This window comes from Colias croceus, chromosome 15 (assembly GCF_905220415.1).
Source record: "Colias croceus chromosome 15, ilColCroc2.1".
NCBI lineage: Eukaryota > Metazoa > Arthropoda > Insecta > Lepidoptera > Pieridae > Colias > Colias croceus.
The window spans coordinates 5,602,878-5,624,674 of NC_059551.1; the positions used below are offsets into that span (position 1 = coordinate 5,602,878).

Below are 21,797 nucleotides of genomic sequence, written 5' to 3' on the forward strand. Positions count from 1 at the left end.
GTAAAATTAAATTGTTTTATAAAACTTCTAAGTAATATTAATCCCTGGAATGTAGCCGCAAAGTTTGCTATTAATTTTTTTCATCGTGTCCGCCATTCATGTAAAAGTCCGTGTTAGAGCTTTACCACGTTATGATATTAAAATTATATTCATATATCTCAATTGATTTTAGACCCTACTGCATTAACTATTCAATACATTGAAAATTTATATCATTTTAGCCTAGAGCGTATAATCTCAAAATCCCTTGATAGTTTGGCCGGTTAATTAAATTTCCAAAGGTATCAGAAATATAACGAGGATAAATCTATGATTTAACCAAATTGAATGACAAAAGATACGCTTTTGTCATTCAATTTGGTTAAAGTTATAATAATACTATTTTCCTGAATCACGTCTCTTATATTACAATACTCGTATACTAAATGGTGTGAATATTTCATCTCCATAAAACCGTAGGTGCTATAAAATACTAACGTATGAAATAAACCATATTCGGTAGCGGAAAAGTAATTAACGCCTTATGTTGTAGTTATATTCATGTTTAAATGGGCAAGGTGAGTATAAACTACACAATAAATATATATTCCGTGTTACGTATTTACTCTTTGTGCAAATGCTATATTTATTTAGAACACGGTATTTAATTATATAGAGAACAGTAATTAATTTGTAATATAAATAAAAAGTTTATCAGGAATTAACGAATAGTGCCTTATACCACCTTTCCATATTCACGTTTTCTCTACATAAGAACCATCCTCGTACTTCAAGGTAAAGTTAAAGTTATGCGCTTACCAACATATTTCGGAATTCATTTTTATATTATAGATTATGTTGTAAAATTCAAAAAATTGCAGTGCTCGTCGAGAAACCTGAAAATAGAAAACATGATAACATCAACTACAAGTGGAATCCAATTTTCTCAAAATTTTAAGTCCCTCTAGCTAGAGTTCCGAGATATTCTTATAAAAGTTGAAAGCAAGCTGAACCGCTGAGTGATACCAATTTATTCAGAACTGCACTATAAAGTAAACAAGTCAAAATAAAGCTTATTTATTCTGTAGACATGGCTTTAATCGCACAGTTCTCTAGCTCAACTGGAGTGTTTGCTTATTGGCTCTCACTGTATCAATATTAGCGAGTAAAGTTTGTACTCTCCTTGAATCATGAGGAAATCGAGGATATTGACAATATAATCTCGTTGTAAGACGACACAGGCTTTTGGATGTCATATTTTCGACCTTTTTAAGGGAATGAAATGAATGACGATGAGAAAAGTTTCGAAGGGCAAATTGAATGGATTTGTATTTAAACATAAATATGTAATACATATATCATGATTTTTACTACGATTTCTTGCTGCGAAGCCACCGAATCTCCGAGGCAATTACAAGTGAAATTGTGATAAATAGGCTAGATTTAGGTAAGTAACATAACTCGTTAATAAAAATAGTATCTAGTCTGCACCATCAAGATATATTAAAACCAGAGGCGATAAATATAAGCTTCTATATCACAAGGGTACTTTTATGAGGGTTCCGTAGTGTTTTTATTTTTATATGTACCTAACTAAACAAGGAAAATGAGCCGGAATAACTGCTGCTAGGAGGAAAATTATTATCGAGGAAATTATTGCCGATATAACTTTTCTTTTATACACTCGGTCTTCGCCCTCAGTGCTTTGATAAGCGCTTATATAATTGCTTCAGCAACGAGGGTGTTTGTCGAGAGGAGGATATAATGCACTAAAAGAAAGGCAATAAAATTCGTTTCATCTTTTTTAAGTGAAATTTGCAGCTTGAATATTCCATGAATGTTGAGCATAATAACACTCAACTGTATCCATAGTTAAGTAGAATATTGTTACTCACTCCAGTTAAATATTCTACGAGTAACAATAATGTTTATTGACTTTTTAAACGGCAAATATAAAGTATTTTCACCAGACATAATATATGCAATAACTTTTGCGTAAGGCTGAGCTCCAATTAGCAATTTGGTAAGTAAATGTACACCCAACATTTGCAAACTTTGTAAATTATAGGAGTTTCCAAACAAACGCTCGTATTTTTAACCGACTTCAAAAAAAAGGAGGAGGTTATCAATTCGGCCGGTATATTTTTTTTTTTTTTTTTTTTTTTTTTATGTATGTACACCGATTACTCCGAGGTTTCTGAACCGATTTACGTGATTCTTTTTTTGTTCGATGCAGGATGGTGTCGAATTGGTCCCATAAAAATTTTATTCGGCTAGGCCCAGTAGTTTTTATTTTATGAGCATTTTTGTCTGTACTCGATGACTTAATTGGAATGTAGCAAGTAACTTTGATTCACTTCCCGGTAACCGATTGAGCTGAAATTTTGTATAAGTGTGTAAATTGGATAGCGATGAAACATTATCATGACATAGAGCTGATTTGATGATGGAATCGGAAGGTGGCCATAGGAACTCAGTAATATATTGACTCAACTTTATCGAGTTTGGGCTCGTTTGATTCGTGTTGAAAATTACACTAAAAAGTATTAAATAAAATTAACTGCGTTAAAAACAACCGACTTCAAAAACGGAAAAGTAAAAAATAAAAAAGATTTGATATTATTAATTGCTACATATTATTTAGATGTGCTATTTATTAAATAGGTTTGAAGTCGGTGCCAAACACTAAGCACTTAGTATTAAGCCCGTGCACCGACATCAAACCTATTTAATAAATAGCACATCTAAATAATATGTAGCAATTAATAATATCAAATCTTTTTTATTTTTTACTTTTCCGTTTTTGAAGTCGGTTGTTTTTAACGCAGTTAATTTTTATTGTTTTGTAAACAAATCGTTATTCACGGATCGTTTACTTTATGACTCAACGCATCGATCTTTTTACAGGCATAGGCAATTTTGTTCTTCAAAAGTTCACAAAAATAAAATGTTTATTCAAATGAAATACGGAAGAAAGTTACCATTTTAACATGGATCATCACTCAGCACAGAAATATATTCTATACATACAAAATTATGAAGATCTCTCATGAATATTTAAATCAGATGATTGACATAACATTTTTTCAGCGTGGAATGTTTATACATTATTAAATAAGCGTGACGAAGATACATTGGCCCGTAGTCACTGTAAACAAAACAGTTTGAGAAGCAGATTTAAGCCTCTACGAAGCTAAGCAAATTATTGATCTAATGCCTATAAACTATTAAAATAATGCTATCATATCATTTTGTATAGATGCTGTCATATTGAAAATTGCGTTAGAGACATGAGTACGATGATATTGGAGGCTTTTACGCGATATTTGAATGTCTGTCCCAAAGGTGAATGCTAAATTGAATAAAAGGCACTCGCAGTCGTAGCTATGAGCTACACGACGTGTTTCATAATGTAGCAGCTCTTATGACGTTTCTTGTTTGATACTATGTCTCAATAAAACATTAGTTCTTCGGAAATGGGATTACTTGAACCTAAATCTAGCTTATTTTGCTTTCCTTGCCTGTTAATGTACTCTAAGCTCTTCAGTTTCTTTGAGAAATGTTCTAGAGATTTATCAAAATAATCCGCTTCACAGCAGCTGTACCTCAACTCGTAGTTCAATCGTGTATGATTGATCTCAATTCATTAGAGCTCGGTGTTTGTTAACTGTACTAATTGAAACAATATTTGAATACATAGTTTACATAAAGCAAAACACATCAATAGTACCTATATAATGCTCGTAATAGTCTTATTATAGATATTCTGTATAAAAACCCCACCGAATAATGACAAGAAAAATATTTGACAATCGTTTCAATCCAATTACGAAAGAAATGTGTTTATAATCACATTTATCGTTTAATAAACCTGAAAGCTCTGCTAAAAGCCACGCCTTAATAGAATGTGTTAATACTGTGCTATAAAACGGCTCATATAAACATTGAAGGTATGTTGTGTTAACTTTTTTATTATTTAATCTGTTGAAATGGAAATTAACCAAATAATTTTACTCAAAATACCTACTAGAAAAGGATACTTTTGTTACAAAGTCTAATTCAGGGTACATGCAACCTCTTTCATGCTTCACCTGGCTTTATTTTCAAGTAGATACTAAGCGTTTTAAAGGATTTATATCCATTTTATACAGTTTTACCAGTGCTTGATTCCACTAAATATATATGTAAGTATAGGTACCTATTCGCACGATCTTGCTTAGCACTTTTTCTACACGTTTTTACGGTCCGTGTTTTCTTCTTTGTATTTGGTACCTTTGTAAGTTCTAACGAATTACAAAGTGAAAGACATTACATCAACTTTTTTTTATTTACGTTGAATGTGTTAAAATGCTAACTTTAGGGTACCTAGTAGTCTTGTCAAGGAAAGTGCTTAACATACTTAGACGCTGTAGTTTCGTCGCAATATTGCCCTCACTTGTGTCTCAATTTTATGATGAAGCATTTCTCTCCTTTATTTATCATATCGTATACCTATATTAATATAACATCAATTTCATAACGCGTAATAGTAAATTAATATAATAATTCGCCAACATTGTTTTCACTTTCGCGGTTGCCATAAAAACGTCTTCACAAAAGCAACTTACGATGGTATAAAACTGAAGGCGCAATAAAATAACGCTGTTAAATAACGAGATGACCCATTTCGGTAATGTCGAGGAAATCAATACAGTCAAAGCTTGACTCGAAGCAATTACTTTGATACTATAGTCTATAGTTGAAAGCAAAATAAATGTATTCGGTTTTTCAGCGAAATAAAAACAACGCATGCATTTTACATTACACCCCAACTGTTTATGCTGTCAACGTTAAAAATGAAATGTTCTTTTACACTGTACAAGAATATTTTTCTCTTCAATTTAAATTCGTTTTTAACGGTCGTTCACGTGTAAGTTATTCTTTGTTCTTCGGATATTTTTAATTTTTTAATTAAAGTATCACTGATTTTTTTAATATATCAAGAAAATATATTCACTAGAATTAAAAGTTAAAAAAGGCTATAAACATGTCAAACTAAGGCTATTAAATACTTTAAGAAAGATTCCAACAAAACTTTATGCGACGTTAATCTTAGCAGAAATGTAACACTTGATAAATGATGCAGGAAAAAGTCGGATATCCTTCGGAATAAACCCTTTTTTTATCCTTAGATTGGATTAACTCGCCTTTTTGTAAACGTTGATAGAAAACCCTTTGCAACTGTTATCTCGACTTACATTTGTTTTATTTGTTTCTTTATTATTTCATTGATATTGAACTTATTGCATTATCGTATGCCTGCTTTCACGACTTCCTGATAGCGTACCTGTTTTTAATAGTTTGACGTCAATTTTCATAAATAAATTATCTGTCATTTCAACTCACAGCAAAGCTAAGTTAAACAGAAAGATGTGAATGTGTTTATTATTTTATATGATTAACATCATTATAAGTTATTACTATTCCCAATTTTTCTATTTCTGAATTCTGTCACCTAGGTACCTCATCTATTAAATCATTATGCGTAATCACGCAGTAGTCACTGCATTTCAATATGTCTCAACCTTATGTTATTTACCGACATAATATTATGTACTTATTTGTCATATATTTAAGCATAATTCCATCTTGTCTGCATCATGCGTAAAACAGTGTTATTTGTTGTTCGGATATGAAGGCAGGAACAATAGACATGCCAAGAAGAGGAATAGATATCGAGCTCAGTTCTACAAAATAGGCGGGTATCGGAGCTTTTATGAGAGGCTTCGACAGCGATCATTATTTGTGATAAATATTGTATTAAGTACAAATGTTGGCTTTGTATAATATATCGCTTTTATTTCTCAAACCGTTACCTGCAACGCCTTTAATTAACAACTGTTTCAGAGCTATTCACATGTCGGAATTGTTCATTTCATAATAGTTAAGAAAGTAAATCTATATGAATAACTGTATAGAGCTGAGTTACTGTGTTTTAACGCTAATCCCGATTTAAAAAAAAATGTTCTAGAATCTAGACTATACATAAAATGCAAAAACATCTATTATTTCTTATGATAGATCTTTGAAAAAATATTCTCAATCAATAAATTAAAAACTTAGGCTCAATTAGTAGTTCGAAATTTCACCAATCACTTTGGATAGAACAAATTATAGGTATAAACTTTAAAATTTATAACTAAATATATTAGAAATACTGTAACACATTTTTTCATTTACTTTTTTACCCACCATTAAATCATACAATTTATTTTTCAATGAATCCGAAATAGATTTAGTGCTTTCAATTGTTTGATGAATTCTCGGTAAAACTCACTAATGCAAATAGACTCATGTTACATAGACTATTCGAGAAAAATTTTACCTATATTAGGTATAGTCTCCCTATAGTTAATTCGATACTTTCAAGGTGATAAATCTTTCACAAATCGAAATATAAAAGGTAATAAAATAGACAACACAGCTAAGGTAGGTCGATCAAAAAGACGTGACGAGGAACGCTAACAAAGAAATTCGTTTTAAATTTAGGATTATCTCCTTTGATGGCAGTAATTGACGGAATTTTTCTTTTCAGATCCAAATTTAGCGTTAACGCTGTTATTTATTTAACGAATGAGCGTTATAATTTCTTGTGTAAGTTATCCAATTAATTCTGTTGCAAGAAAACAATCGAACATCTTCTTTACATAGGTCTCTTCATTCTTTCGGATAAAATCCTTTCTATAAGTAATTAGGTAGGTACCTAAAGCCTACAGCCTACAGGTTGGTAAACTCAAACTTATTAATCGTACAAGCCACGTTTTATATTTCAATTACACAAAAGGTTCGAATTTATTTGTAATCCGTGTTCAATATTTTACAGGAATATTAGGTTGAAATTTATTTGGTACGTATCGGTATTAAAAAAATAATGATACCAAAAAGCTCTTTGTTTTTTCCCGTTGTTTACTTTATATCATATCAGTTTATAAATCATTATCTTTATGTTCTGATACATCGTCGTAATTATAGAGACCCTTTGTCTTTGAATACTTATTATTAAACGTTTTTAGATTCAACAAATAAGTATAAATAAAACCTTCACGCTCCCCGCCGCGCCGCTAAAAGCTAAACCCTATACGAATGATAATTTTATTCATTTCATTCCATAAAACAAAACGGAAGCGTGGCTTTATTTTTGAATAATATTCTATTGTGGAAATATTTCCCAACGTAACGTAATTCTATGCAAGCGAGGGTAGTTGTGTAACCATGTTATAAGTCATGTGCTACGAATGTTACGTTGTTTTAGATCTTTTTGGAGCTGGGTAAATGTTTGCTTAAAGACTCTTCCTAACAAATAAGTACTGCAGTAGTAATACTAGAGTCTGCAGTAGTACCTACCTACATACACATGATTAATCGAGACAAGTTTACTAAATTTTATTGCTACAGTACTATTGAAGTGCTATAATTGAACTCAGTAATTTTCCTTATAATTACACGGATGATATTGATATACTGTAAATATGTTTTTACATTAAAAGTGTTATGTTATATTTTTACTATTTTGTGTACTTTTCATATCATACGTTAGCAAATGAAAAGTTGATTAACGTTTTTCAAATAAAGAAGCGCTTTTGAAATTACTCACTTTTACAGGGTACTCGAGATTCAAAGCCGGATGAGGTTCAAATCATCCTTTTTTATGTTCCAGACGTGTGTGGGATTTTGGATTTAAATTTTAATATAGATATTTAGGATTTTAATAGGATTATGGATCTCAAAGCACTCATACGCCAAACATCTGTGTTAACATCACTCAATCAAATAGGTACTTTGGTAAATAATTGTATAAGACGAAAATAAAATTTTCATTAATATGGATTTAAAGCTGGATTTACAAGAATTTATTAGAAATTACATACTCCATTATCTTATTTGTTAAAAATATAACAAAGACAATAAAGTGATTCTATATTATATAAAAGCACAATGAAGCAGGCCTTATTGCCAGACATGTAGTAATCAAAGGTTTTGGGAAAAATACGAACGTTAGATTACGGTATTTTCTATTTTTGTCAATAATATATAAGATCCAGAAAAGATAAAAGTGGACTTATATTCGTTTTAACAACGCTGGGGTATTTTTATAACGGATCAGAAATATTGTTTTAGTATGGTTAAACAAGGAATTTGTTTCAATTGCCTGAAGGAAATATTAAAACATATTAAAGATTACATAGGTACATGATCCAGTTAATTTTATAATGTGCATGCAAATATAAAACATGTGTATTAACAAAATGCTACCTACTAGGTATTGTAAACTATGATAATATTATAAAACAACCATAAGCCAACATACAAATTTTAAAAATGATTTGTGGGATAAATAAAATACAACTTTAAAAGTTTAATACGACGTGTTGCTACAATTGTATTCCATTTGGTTGTATATTTTATTTACACGATCCGACCTAAGCTTTAGAAAGGTAAATGAAAGCCAGCGGATTAAGCTTAGGGTTACCTTTAATTGTTTTTTGGATGGATCGTTTTCAGAGCTCTATGTAATATTGATTAGATGCAAATTTGCTAAACAAAAACCTTTTAACCTTGAGTGTGGTTATCCTTATTAACGCTAAAGTTTTTTCAAGAGGTGTTCAGCCTCATTTATTTTTTATCCGATCAATTTTCATCGGTGTCAATATTTATTAGAGAAAACGAGGAGATTAATAAATGACTGTTGGGAATATAAGAATATTCCCAACAGTCATTTATTAATCTCTTACAAGGTCAGTATAAATATATTTTCCTTAAAAAATATTTTCAACTGTCTAGCGCAGCGGATTTTAGTACAAACACTAACAAATCTCAGATTTAAAAGCCTCTAAACTCAACTTGACATTTCCAGAATCCGTCCTCAGTGGGATTGTGAATTGTTATAGAACAAAAAGAAGTAGAAGTAAAAGACAGTAGGTATGCCGTCAGTTTAATTTTGGTGTTCATTAACAACGGAAATGTTAATATTCGTACGTGTCTCATAACTCATTATGTAACGTCGGAGTTTACAAACGAGACTTTAACAAACTTATCCCTATACATGAAGATTTGAAATACAGAATCCAAATTAAATCCAGTTGTGAAGACATGATAAAACAGTTCTGTAAAGTACAAATGAGATCCTTTCATTCAAGACCTCGTTTTCAACCATCTCATATCTCAAACGTCTGCCAGAGTTCACACATGTTAAGTTTAAATATTGAATTTGTGTCAAATATTCCACCTCGTTTACAAATTTCGTAAAGATCGAATCAGCGGTACACAGGTTATGAGCGAATATCAAATATATTCCTAACGTGAATCTGTATTTTCGTGGGCAAGAAAATGAGAATTTTAGGTAGGCTTTTTAGGTAGGTAGGATTTTTATTAAGCCCTCTCATTATGTTATGATCAGTATGCGGTTCAGGCTTATGAGCGACGGTTGAGATAATACTTATTTAACTGTGCACGTAATATGTACCTAGAAAATTAAACTCACGAAATTATTTTTGCTCATTTTTTAAAATTATATTTTACTAACTAACTTATGTAAACATACGGTATTGAATGGCACTGTCAATATAAATACGACTTAGCATCTGTGTATAATAGAAAACGAAAGAAATTTGATGAGGGATACGATTGTTGTCACAGCAATATGGTGACATATATGCAAAATATGCCACTATAGAGAGGCAAGTACTTTAAGAGGGTGTAGACTCTAGTCTCTACACTGTATAGAGAGGTTGCGATTATACATTATAATATACATATTTAATACTTTTGCATGCTACTTTTTAGACACATTTTTGATTTTGATAAAAATCGTTAAGATTATAAATAAGACAAAAGTGTAATAAGAAAATTTGATCGCACTTCAACTTTAACATAATTAATATAAATAAATAATATAATATCAGTGTCGAATTAAACGTTGAAGTGTGTGAAGATCAAATAATGTTGTTGGAAGCATTTGTCACAGGTTTGTTAATTGAAATGACAGAGGTTTCGTCGTCATAGTTAATTATGTCACAAAGTATTATTATTCTATACAAAGTATGATTATTCTATTCAAGGCTTGCCGTGAATGAAGCGGAGTGCAAGCTATTTCAGTTGTTATATTCAAAACGGATGATTCTATTTATTTGAATTTATTTGAATACATATTGATATTTTTAATTAATAGAATTCAAAAAAATCTCAAATACCAGAATGATCTCATCTGTGGTTTATTTATTTTTTAAAAACATTTTCTTTATGAACTTTTGCCTCTAATATTAATTATACTTAATTTGTTAAGGAAATATTTTTTGTTAAATCAAGCATAGCGTAAAACCAGTTTAGACCTCATTTAACAATTTTTGATTTTCCTTGAGCAGGTTAGAGGTCTTTTTACTTATAACGTATTGAATGTATGATAATTGAATGCATAAACAGTAGACTAGTTTGAAAACTTACTAAATAATATAGAAACTATATTTCCCTACGTAACTTCTTACATAAGTAACTTCTTATAAATATATCTTTAGATATTATCTTATATGTTATAGATTATACGTATTAACCTTCATAAAATATTTATGAGAGTAAAAATCAATCACGTCGATAAAACAGACATGATTCTATTCTCTGACGTCATAACATCTACTTGTGTCATTATTTTAGATTTATCTTTACACCACACTACTCTACTCTCTAAGTATATGAAAAATTATTCAAAATATATTTTTTTGTTATATCCATTTACCACCAGGTTGAACTATTAATGCAAGTCTGGTAATATCAAATTTAACTTTAACAGGATAAAGTGGATCCTTTGAGTGGATCATAAAAAATTTCTACGCAATCACGGAAATTAGAACGAGGCATTATTATTAAAAGCTTAAAAGTGCCTACAAAGGCAATATTATCCCTTTTGATCACATGATGGATATTATCTGCTAAAATTTTATCAATTATTGACTTATCACTAACTGATGTAACATTTATATGAAACGAGTACGTAGATAATTATACAAAATACGTCTCGATTATTATTAAAGTACCTAGGTAGGTATATCTGATGTAAATTGAATTGTATGTGTTGTAATCGTGTAAATTGTAAATTGTAACAAACAAAATAATACTTGGCTAATGCCAAGTATTATTTTACCTAATTAAAACATCTGTAATTTGTAACTACATTTTTGCAAATAAATATTGACTAAAATATGGTTTCGATTTTGTCAAAATAATTAATTTAACATTTTCGGGTTAAGACAAAAACAGTATTTTTTTATATAAAGAAAAATAAAGAATAAGAGGATGTAACGTTTGAATTGTTGTAATTGTTATGATAACATTATTTTGTTTGTCTTTACATTTTTCGGATCCATACTGACACTGTAATACCGGCTCTACCACTCAACAAAAGACGTTTTGAATCTAGGTTGGCACATTGTACTTTGCTTTTCTCAAACCTTTGTATTTCTATGTTTATGTTTCTTGAAAAAAAAAAACGTAAAATACTCGTTCTAAAATAATTTTATCATTAAGAATAAATTGTCAGAATTTAAATAACAAAAAGTAGATGATCCAATATTGGATTAAGGGATCCATTGAAATGTTTAACTTTGAAGATATTTGACACGACGAAATTTAAGGGTTGTTAATGTGTAAAGGTATTCATGATACCGACAAAAGCTAGTCAAAGAATGTTTGCTCATATCGGGATACACGAGATTACATAGAGTATAGAGATATATATTACTTAAGGAAAACTTGATGTAGGATAGGCTATAATTATCTAAATGAGCGCAGAACACATATTAAGTATCTACTGTTACATAATCTTGTTATATATGTCTGTATGGTTGGTTGTTAGGAGTATATTACGAATAATAGACTAGTCAATAAATATAATAACATACTTAATATATTTTCCACTTTTGCTAACAAAGCTAAATCTGTAAAGGCCGAAAGGCAGAAAATCTATATCAGCTGAAAACTATAAATTCTCGATGTGACCAATATGGAGCCAACCTTGTTAATATTTAGAATGATCGACAATGATAAACATTGAATAATGAATACGTTAGTTTGTTCTTCAGTCGTGCAGTCTATGTCGTAAAAATTCAGAAAATGAAACAAGAATTTGTTTCTCATGGGAGTCGTAAAAAGTTTTTGAATTATGCATTTATTTATCCACCCCAAGCTTGGTAGCTGCTTTCCAATTACAATAATATTCTATAATTTATTAAGCTTTGTGATAACGTCAACATTCACATTGAACATCATACAAAATTAATCAAGTCTTAATAATATTTCTCTACGTACAGGTAAGTGTTGTTAGCCTTTAAATAAGCCATTAAAGATCAACATTTTAGGCATAACATTAAGAACACAATACATTTCGGTATATATCAATGATTCATGTGATATTTCCAAGAAAAACAAATATATTAACGTAACTGTAAGACGGTAAATGTGGACAATAATGGTTTTATTCTACACGCTTACGAATTTATGAATTGAGACCCTTTCGCCGTTTTTGGGAACGTTAGTAAAAAATACTTCATCACAATATCAAATCATCCGCTCGGGAAATACAATTTCACAGAGGTACTATCTGTCCCTATTCACATATGGTACGGTCTACTTATACACTCACCGGCACGGAATCTTGGCCACTGCAAATTTTTGCGTAAAATAACACTATTTCTTTTCTATTACAAAATTCAATAAAAATTTAATCAAAACTAGTTACTTTAATGTTATTACTAACTTTTAGTAATAATTGGAAGTTAATAAGAAGTACTACCGAGTAGATATGAATTAAACAAGAATTTACGCTTTTCCTGTGAAATTTAAATGATTTCTTAAAAAATGCTAAAAAATTAGAAAGAACGTTTCCATAAAAAAAAATTGAACCTTTTAATAAAAGGTGTTTCCTTCTCTTGCCTTAAACACTGTTTGCATCCAGTCTGGCATACTCTAGAAGACATTTTTGGAGACCACTTGAGCTATAGTGTACCAAACGGCCCCAGCTGTATTTCTAAGCTCATCTAACATTAGTGCTGGGTTGAAATCGAACTTTATGTTTCTTTTAAGCATGTCCCAGATGTGTTCTATTGGATTAAGATCCGGGCTACGAGCTGGCCACTCCAATTTTTCAATAATAACCTCTTGAAGGTACTCTTATACGTATCGTACGACACGCGGACGTGCGTTATAGTGTATAAGTAGCAAATTTTCTTCACTGATAAACCTGTAATAGGGCTGAAAATGTTCCTGGAGAATTTCCTCGATGTACCTGATCAAATTTAAGCCATTATCTACGATAAATAACTCCGTGCGAGCATCGGAACTTATACCTCCCCATACCATTATTGACCCTCCATGAAAAATCGCATTTTGAGTGTGGTGATGTGTGAAAACCTCTCTTCTCGTCTCTTCTATACTGACTGTTGGCTATCAGAAGCTCGTAAAGTGCCTTAGCAGCCATCTGTGGACACCTCACGAGCGCACTGGCTGTGGGTCCAGTTTTCATGTTCTCGTGCAAAATGAAGACGTGCTTCTCTGTGTTGTCTGAGGAGTTCTGGACGGCGTGCTGGTCTGAAAACCTTCGAATTAACTTCTTTCATTAGTCTTCTCACCGATTGCTCACTCACATTTATTATCCTGGTGTTTTAGAGCCGGTGGCGTATCCTAAAAACTGTCAGAAAGCCATTTCTGAGTATCTCTCGAACAATAAACGGGTGTTCTTGAGCTGATGTGCACCTCACACCTTCATTTCCTGGTCTGCACATGTGGCTGCCAGTCTCCTGGTATCTTCTCCATGCATAGTGCATCGCTGAACGAGGTACGTACTGTACATTAGGTACTTTACGTTGCGGCAGTCATTGGTCTAACATTGTGATGGCCTGAGTAGGTTATTCAGATGTTAATGGCATTTTTTATTGTTTGTTATGATCATTGACTACAGTACAACAATAACAATATCATAAAACGGCATAAAAGATATCGAAAAAAGTTTAAAACGAACAATTCGTAACTTCGGCTTAAACGCACAAATCACAATTTCGAGTAACTCTTAAAAAATTGGTAAAAGATTATTCTCAAACTCAATGATTTCTTACCATAAAATTAAACAAATAATATGTAAACATATCTGCATACAAAAAAAATCGTGAAAAACACTTCAAACTTTTTTTATCGGCAAATTTGTAAGTGGCCAAGATTCCGTGCCGGTGAGTGTATTATTGTTTTTCTTTGTTTATATAACAACACTGTTGACTGTAGAGACAACAAGGCCGTCTTATTGATTGTATAAAATGAGCTTTCAGCTTCAAGCATTGCAAGTACAGAAATCAATAACACAAGTTTCAAAGTGTGTCTGAATATATTGTCATTTTCATTGTTCAGCTTTATGTTAACTTTTAAAGTAAAAAGAAATACCTATGTGTTTTATATGAAAATTCCATATTCAGTAGCATTTTTTTTTTGTTTGCTGCTATTAAATCTCTTATGCAAATTTATAATCTTAGCAAAAATCTTTATACTTGATATATATATATATGGACAGCAGATAGTTTAAAATATATATAGTTAAATGGGGTATCAACATAATAATTCTATAATTTATTACAAAATAAAATAGTATCTACTTTACGTCTCGACCTGTTATGTAACTGATCGTGGATGCTGCATAAAAATACTATAGTAACAAAAGTATAGAAAATCATACAAATATATGCGAATAACAATATTAAAATAAGGCCCTAGCATAATTTTATCGTTATTACGGGTAGTAAAATTATTCTTTACGACAGTTGTGCAATCTCTACAAACTCCATTTACGTTCTTAGAATAAGTTTACATTGGCTATCATACCGGGAACCATCTTTGATTTTTTAATAAAATAATATACTTAGTATTTGTAACATGATTGAGTGATAAGACTGCCCTCTGTGATGGTCTAGTTATCCGAAATTTTGTGGGTCATTTGTAACAGGATGGCGGTTCTACAGGGGTCTTAGTACGCAATGACAAAAAGAAAAATGATGGTCAGAACGCTGATTCCGGATACCTTAAGATACTATAACGTTTTATATTAGAGTATCTTAACATAAAATATTATAGTATCTCCACCGTGTATGACACGCTTTATTAGGATCTATTTGTATAGCCAGCCAGCCAGCATAATGAAGTGTAACAAAAAAAAATGCTTAATAGTTTATACACTTTATAGGGTTTTGTAAAATGCATTCGCAAATACAACTGCGTTTATTGCACTTATTATAATTTAATTAATTTGATTAAAGTGTAATATACATGATACATACAATAACGTATGTATCATGTATAGATGCATCATATCGACATAATATAGAGAGGACTTTAAAATATGTATGGGAGGACTGCCCGCTGCATATAAAAACGTAAGTATTAATATATAGAATCTGATAGAAATTTTGAAACGATTTGGAGACGCTTTCGCGAAGATTCCCAAAATTAGAATTAAACCGGTTTGGGCAGTTTTTAAAAATACTATTTTGTCTGTTTCTAGGAAAAAAATTATTTTAGTCTAGAGCAAATTGTATACTTATCCAATAATATTCAATGTAATGAATATATTTAACTAAAAAAGAGTACAGGTTATAAGTAAAACTGATGATTTCTAGACCCAGTGATTCTTTATAGTTTAGTCCAGAATAGCCTTAGTATATGATATTATTATACAAGGTTAGCTAGACAGGGACATAGCGAATGAAGCGGGAAAATAGTTGATACAGTAAAGTAGTAAGGTAGTCGTCCAATTTACCATATAAATTTTAAAATAACTAAGAACTATTCGACTCGCCCAAAGCTGAAATTATAATATTATGCTCTCAACATTTAAAATGCGAAGGTTTCTCTATTACAATTTTTACTCCAAAACTATCAAACTGGAAGTGGTATGTACGTATCTGCAGTCTAGCACAGACATATTATAGTATACCTATTATAGCCATAAAGGCAGATTGTCATTTACCGTAAAAGATATAAAAGTGAATTATGAAATTAATTTCTCTTTATTTAAAAATACAATACTTTAAGAATAAATCGGAATGAAAAAACCCGAGATCGGTACGCCAACGCACTTAATTAGGGTTCCGTAGACTCATTGCAAAAACAGAACCGTCATAAATTACTCATGTCACAACTATTTTATTTGGAGATATAGCTTTATATGCCTACTATCAGCTGTTCTCTTTTAGATAACCTCCAAGCGAGTACGTTTTGGTAATATTTTTTATCTGGATTAAGTATATACCTCGTAACTTCCAGCTGTCTAAATAGTGGAAACACGTTAAATTGTTTGTTTGTGGTGAAACATAATTAATTAAGAAAGAGTAATGTAAGAAAGAGAAATACTTAATACTAATACTAGAGTTAAAGAATGTAACAATCCCATTAACTATAAAGTTTAAATATTGTTTGTGAGTTTATAGTTTAGTTTTCAATGCGCAAGAAAAAATACTTATTTCATTGTACTTTGTTATATATAGTTAGTCAAAAATTGATTTGAATATATTTTTGGTCGACTCATCTTTATACTGTATTGTTGTTTCACATTTCATAGCTCTATTATTATGTATGCAATCTACTATCGAATTTTCTTCTCACAACACATAAATGTCAAGGATTCACATGCATAACATAGTTCATACCTACTGTTAATAACTGTAACCTCAACCCATAATCCATACACAGCTATGATAGCTTCATGTTTACCTCCTTTAATAAATTTCCCGAGCGAATAAATCCAATAATATAGCGAAACATCGTAAACAAGAAAACAACCGGGGATATCAAATAACAAACAAAGTAATTAGATAAAACAGAAATATAATCCAGCTACAATGATTAATATCTACTATCCTGGTAATAATATATTTGTACGTAGTTTATACACAGTATATTATTACTAAGAGGTTGTGGTAACTTCATTGTAAAGCTATTTATCGGCAAAGTGGGAAGTTCACTTAGGTCTTAGACTAAAGGTTTTGCATGGCGTCACAACTCACATCTATACTCTACGTGTGTACTCTACGTATATGCACATTTTACCGATGTCTTTTGATTAACAAGTTAATAAAACAATGGGCAGGTACTTATAGCTTTTATGCCGTTCTTATAGAGATATATAGGTCCACATAATATTATGTAAGAATAACCAACCACTTAATAAACAATTTACATAATGGAGATTCAATGTCTCAAAATGTAGGTTAACTCTATTTAATATCAATCAATTGTATTACAATATAATTTTAAGTTTTACCTACAATATTTGAATTTTATTCATAAAGCTACGACATAATAAATTCGCTAGAAGTTTGAAGGTAAATGTAATTTAAGCAGAACCACAGGGCTAATTAGCGAAATATGCTTGCCGTTAAATTTCCTTCAGGATTTATGACTGAGCCGTAACTCCCTAGAGATTCATCCCATACATCATGCAAGCAAACATCGGACATCGGGACTTTTACAAGCGGCAAACAGAGTTGACCCAAATTTGGCTTTTGCAAACATTTGCCGACCAATTCGGAATTATATTTTCAGGGTTATATTTAACTCTTAACGTCATTATTGGCTTAAATGTAGGTAATGTGGTAAGTACGATTGTTCATATGTTTCAATTGTATTGTATTATTAAATTATGTTTTTTTTATATTATTGGAGGGAATGAGAAATATGCTCAATGTAACGTTACATTGATTGGTGAAGGGTACACAATGGAATAGAATTTATTCATGTACTATATTCAATTGATTTAAAAATTTATTTATTGATAACTTTATAATATTACTGTTGCATGTATTAATTTCAAGAATACTTGTAGTTCTAAATATTAAAAATACAACAACAATTTGAGACGATGAAAGTTTTGACAATCTAAAAACTAGTAGGTATAATTATCTTGCAGCGTTCATGAATTTACGATAATTAAAGCGTCCGCTTCGAGTCCAATATAACTTGTAATTAAATGTGGTTCGCCAAGCACGAATAATCCTATCTCGAGTTGTTTTCCTTTAATACTTTGACAAAATAATTGATTTTATCGGAACCTTCGTCCGATGGACAACTTTATCTATCGTTCCTAAAACGTTTCTGTTCGGACAACCCGTTAATGAACTGAAATTCTATCCTATTTTATACGGTAGTACCTACACCGAGTTTGTAGTTTGTTGTTTGTTGTTTGTTCTGATACGAGATGAAGGTGAAAACTGAAAAGGCAATGCAATATGCAATAGTTTTAAAATCACGCATCTCAATGTGACAAATAATAACCTATTTTTAAATACTCATTGATTTTTTGTTCACTAATCACGATTATTTTTAGTTCGCGTTTCTGACTCTGAGTTTGCATACGGATAGATTCATATTATATTAAAAATAATTTCAAAGTTTTAAAAATAATTAATTTATAAAAGATTGATAAATATATTGTTTCTCATGCATAGTATGAAATAAAAAACCTTCTTTTAATGATAATATCTTTCACATTAGGCATAAGCAGCAAAGATCAATTGCATCACATATCATTTGCTCTTTCGTTCTCTACTTGGTACCAGCTATAACCACAGTTAACTAGATTTCAACATTTCGCTGGCTAGATTATAAAAGGAATGAGTCCTCACAAAGCACACTCAGCGCACTCACTACGTGACTCAATTTAGTTTCACCAATTCAGGAAATTAAAAAATCTCTCACAAATTCAACCCACTATCCCGAGTTGGTTACTTGGTTAGTTCGCTTTGACGTTCTCCACTGAATACACAAATAAGAATTGTAAATAAACCTCACTTCAGCTAGTTAACTCTGCAGACTCAAGTTTGATAGTTCGCTTTTACATTTTAATTTCCATTTCCCGCATTTCCATTTAGTGTTCTTTTGTAAAATGTTTTCAACTAACAGATGCATTTTTTTATCACACTTGAAAATGTAGTACTTATATATTTGTAATTATCACTCTGAAAACTTGTAATTATTTTTTAAATTGCATTAGGTATACACACGGCAATGCGTTTTTAAAGCACTTATGTATAAATACACAATTAGACAACTATTTTAGTTATTTATCTTACCTGATGCACTGCTAGTCTCTGATAAATCACTTTTTTCACGAGAAACACACCAGAACAATGTGCACATGTTTGCAAATGTATGGTGTTCCAAAAACTAAACTATTAGCCACGCAATGAATAATATTAATTAATATGCTACGTATCAATGCGATCCTTATAGGAACCTATGACGAAGATAACCTTTAAGTTGAAACATAAAATAGCAACGTATTTAATTTTTGCATTGACGATTTTTTTAACAATTTTATTAATCTATTTGTTATTTAAAAACACTTTATGTGCAAAATGAGACAGTAATTTTACACAACTTACTTAAGATACCAAGTTTTCACACCATTTATTGAGAAAATCATGATTGATTTACTATAATTGCGAACAAAGTATTCGTTTGGAGTCTTTCATTAACGTCGGTAATGAGTTTTGAATTAGGAATATTATAATTCTTTTTTTATATTCCGTAACTACAGCCAGCGTCATAATAAAAATATACATTATATTGTAATATACATATTATATTATACATTCACACTGGCCAGTAAAAGTTTTTTTTTTTTTAATGACCGGCATTAAATTTTTTATTTAAGAATCTAGATTCCATTGTTTTGATGTTTCAATCGATTTTATGTGGTTTAAAATAACCCGTTTCAAAAAATAATCAATCAAAAGAAGATTGATAAATATATTGTTTCACATGAATAATATGAAATAACAACTGATGAAAATATTATTTAAAATACAACCTTTTGAGAGAAACCTTCACGAAGAATTTGTTTTGCTAGTTGGTAAAACAAAAACGCTTTCCATAAAATTTTGTTACTTGTGGATAGTTGGACACTAAGATGCTTATCTTATTTAAAAGAATCGATTCCAATCGAATGTTATGAATTAATATATAGGAACTTTTGTAAGTAAATAAAAAGAAACGGAAGTTAAATTGAAAGCCTCTTTTTGGAATCATTATTTCATTAGCAATTATTAAATAAGATCAATATAATTTTATGGCAATGCATATAATGGCACATAGAAATGTACTACAGGAACTATAGACCATAATTAAAAGGTGGGATGAATTGTTACTAAAGTGAGTTTTCAAACCATCAGCAAAAAGAGAATTGTTTATAAACATTACAAAAAATATTTATTATTCCACCTGTGGTAGTGTCGGGCGGTCGATGCCTCTGTCTGCCGTTCCACCAGCAACCACAACACGGCATCATTCACAATCCATCACCTCAATTACTTTTCAATAAACATAATTCAATCATTTTAAAAGAGATGCACATCCGCCCGCTCTAGCTATATGCAAAAGTTAATTTGTATTCTTAAACAATAAAATAATATCAAGGTTTATTTGTCGTAAGAAATTACGCGTGTCGCCCTCACGTCTTCTTACGCATAAAAGAAAGTATATGATTAAGTTAAAGGCGGCATATTGTGAGCTACATACGCCCGCCCTCGACCGCGCTCTGCGCCGAACTGCGGAACATGGCATTGGCAGTGCTTTCCATTTTCAGGCAGATTTATGAGGAAAACTGGATAGTCTACAAATTATAATCCAGACTATTATGCAAGTTGATTGCTGTTATCATAAGTGTGTTTACTCGCTTCGCCAGCAACGAATTTAACTGGCCCTCACAACGTTGTGTTTTACATCCGCAGTGTAATCATTACTTTGTTTTAATAAAGTTTGTTTTATGAATTTCAGAAGATAAGAAGTTAGAAGTTTTCTACTTATCTTTATTCGTTATTATAAAAGGATAATATTTGCTCTTTGTGGCTATATTTAAAGGCAAGGTCATGATAATAGGTAAATATATGGCTCATCATTCATTAGAATTCACAATTACCTTTGTTTCTGTAATTATTTATAGGAAATTTCCTGACAATAAACTGTGACTGAATAAGAAACGATCCAAAACTTACCCGTCGCTGATCCAGAGTTATTTACAGAATTGCTCATTGTATTGTTCTGTTGCTTTTGCTTTGATCCAATCTGAGGTTCGTCTAAGGATTTATTGGAACATGTTTGTAGCGACTTCACAAAGGGAGTCGGAGAGTTGGGCAAAGACAATGGACTATTAACCACTAGAGGTGAAGTAGGTGTTCCTAAGGCTGACGGTAGGGATAATTTAGATTCTGAAGATAATATAATATTTGCTTGCGAAGGCTCTGGGTCGGAGGTATCGGTGCATAAAACTGTAGGTAGCGATATATTTAGGTTGTCGTTCTGTGACGCGCCGTCTTCTTCATCTTTGGATGCGTCCGACATGTTTATCTGTAACAAGATATATTGCATAAATAAACTATGTATTTAATATTCAATCGCTTACCTGTGCCACATATAATATAATTATTTAGTACTTCACTACAATACTTTCATAAATGCTAAATTAAAATAATGAAGATTTGCATTTTGCACTGAGCATGCGCGCTAGTAAAGCTCCGACGATTTATTAATATTTTTTCGTAGTGCAACTTTCAAAATTCTATATTTGTTAAGAGAATGGTTTTTTATAAATCGCTATACAACTGAACTTTGACTATTGCCAATTTTTTTCACTCTATGTTACGTAATTCGTTTTTTTTTGTGTACCTAATCACAACTTCGAAATTCCAATTAGTATAACACCTATTTATTTTGTATATTTATTATGAAAGTTGTGACTGTGATACATGTTTGTTATC

General features: G+C 31.0%; 1 protein-coding gene across 3 annotated transcripts in view; it reads right to left on the reverse strand.

Moving 5' to 3' along the window:
- LOC123697671 (cytochrome b5 reductase 4) overlaps positions 1–21,797 on the reverse strand; it is a 52,956-nt gene that overhangs the window by 12,694 nt on the left and 18,465 nt on the right. For 2 of the 3 annotated variants that reach the window (XM_045644181.1, XM_045644182.1), the window contains exon 2: positions 21,036–21,387. In XM_045644181.1, coding sequence (XP_045500137.1) covers positions 21,036–21,381 — 346 coding nt within the window. In that variant the 5' untranslated portion in view covers positions 21,382–21,387. Of the gene's footprint in view, positions 1–20,262; positions 20,579–21,035; positions 21,388–21,797 lie in introns of those variants that run through there. The other variant, XM_045644183.1, reaches the window with a different exon arrangement.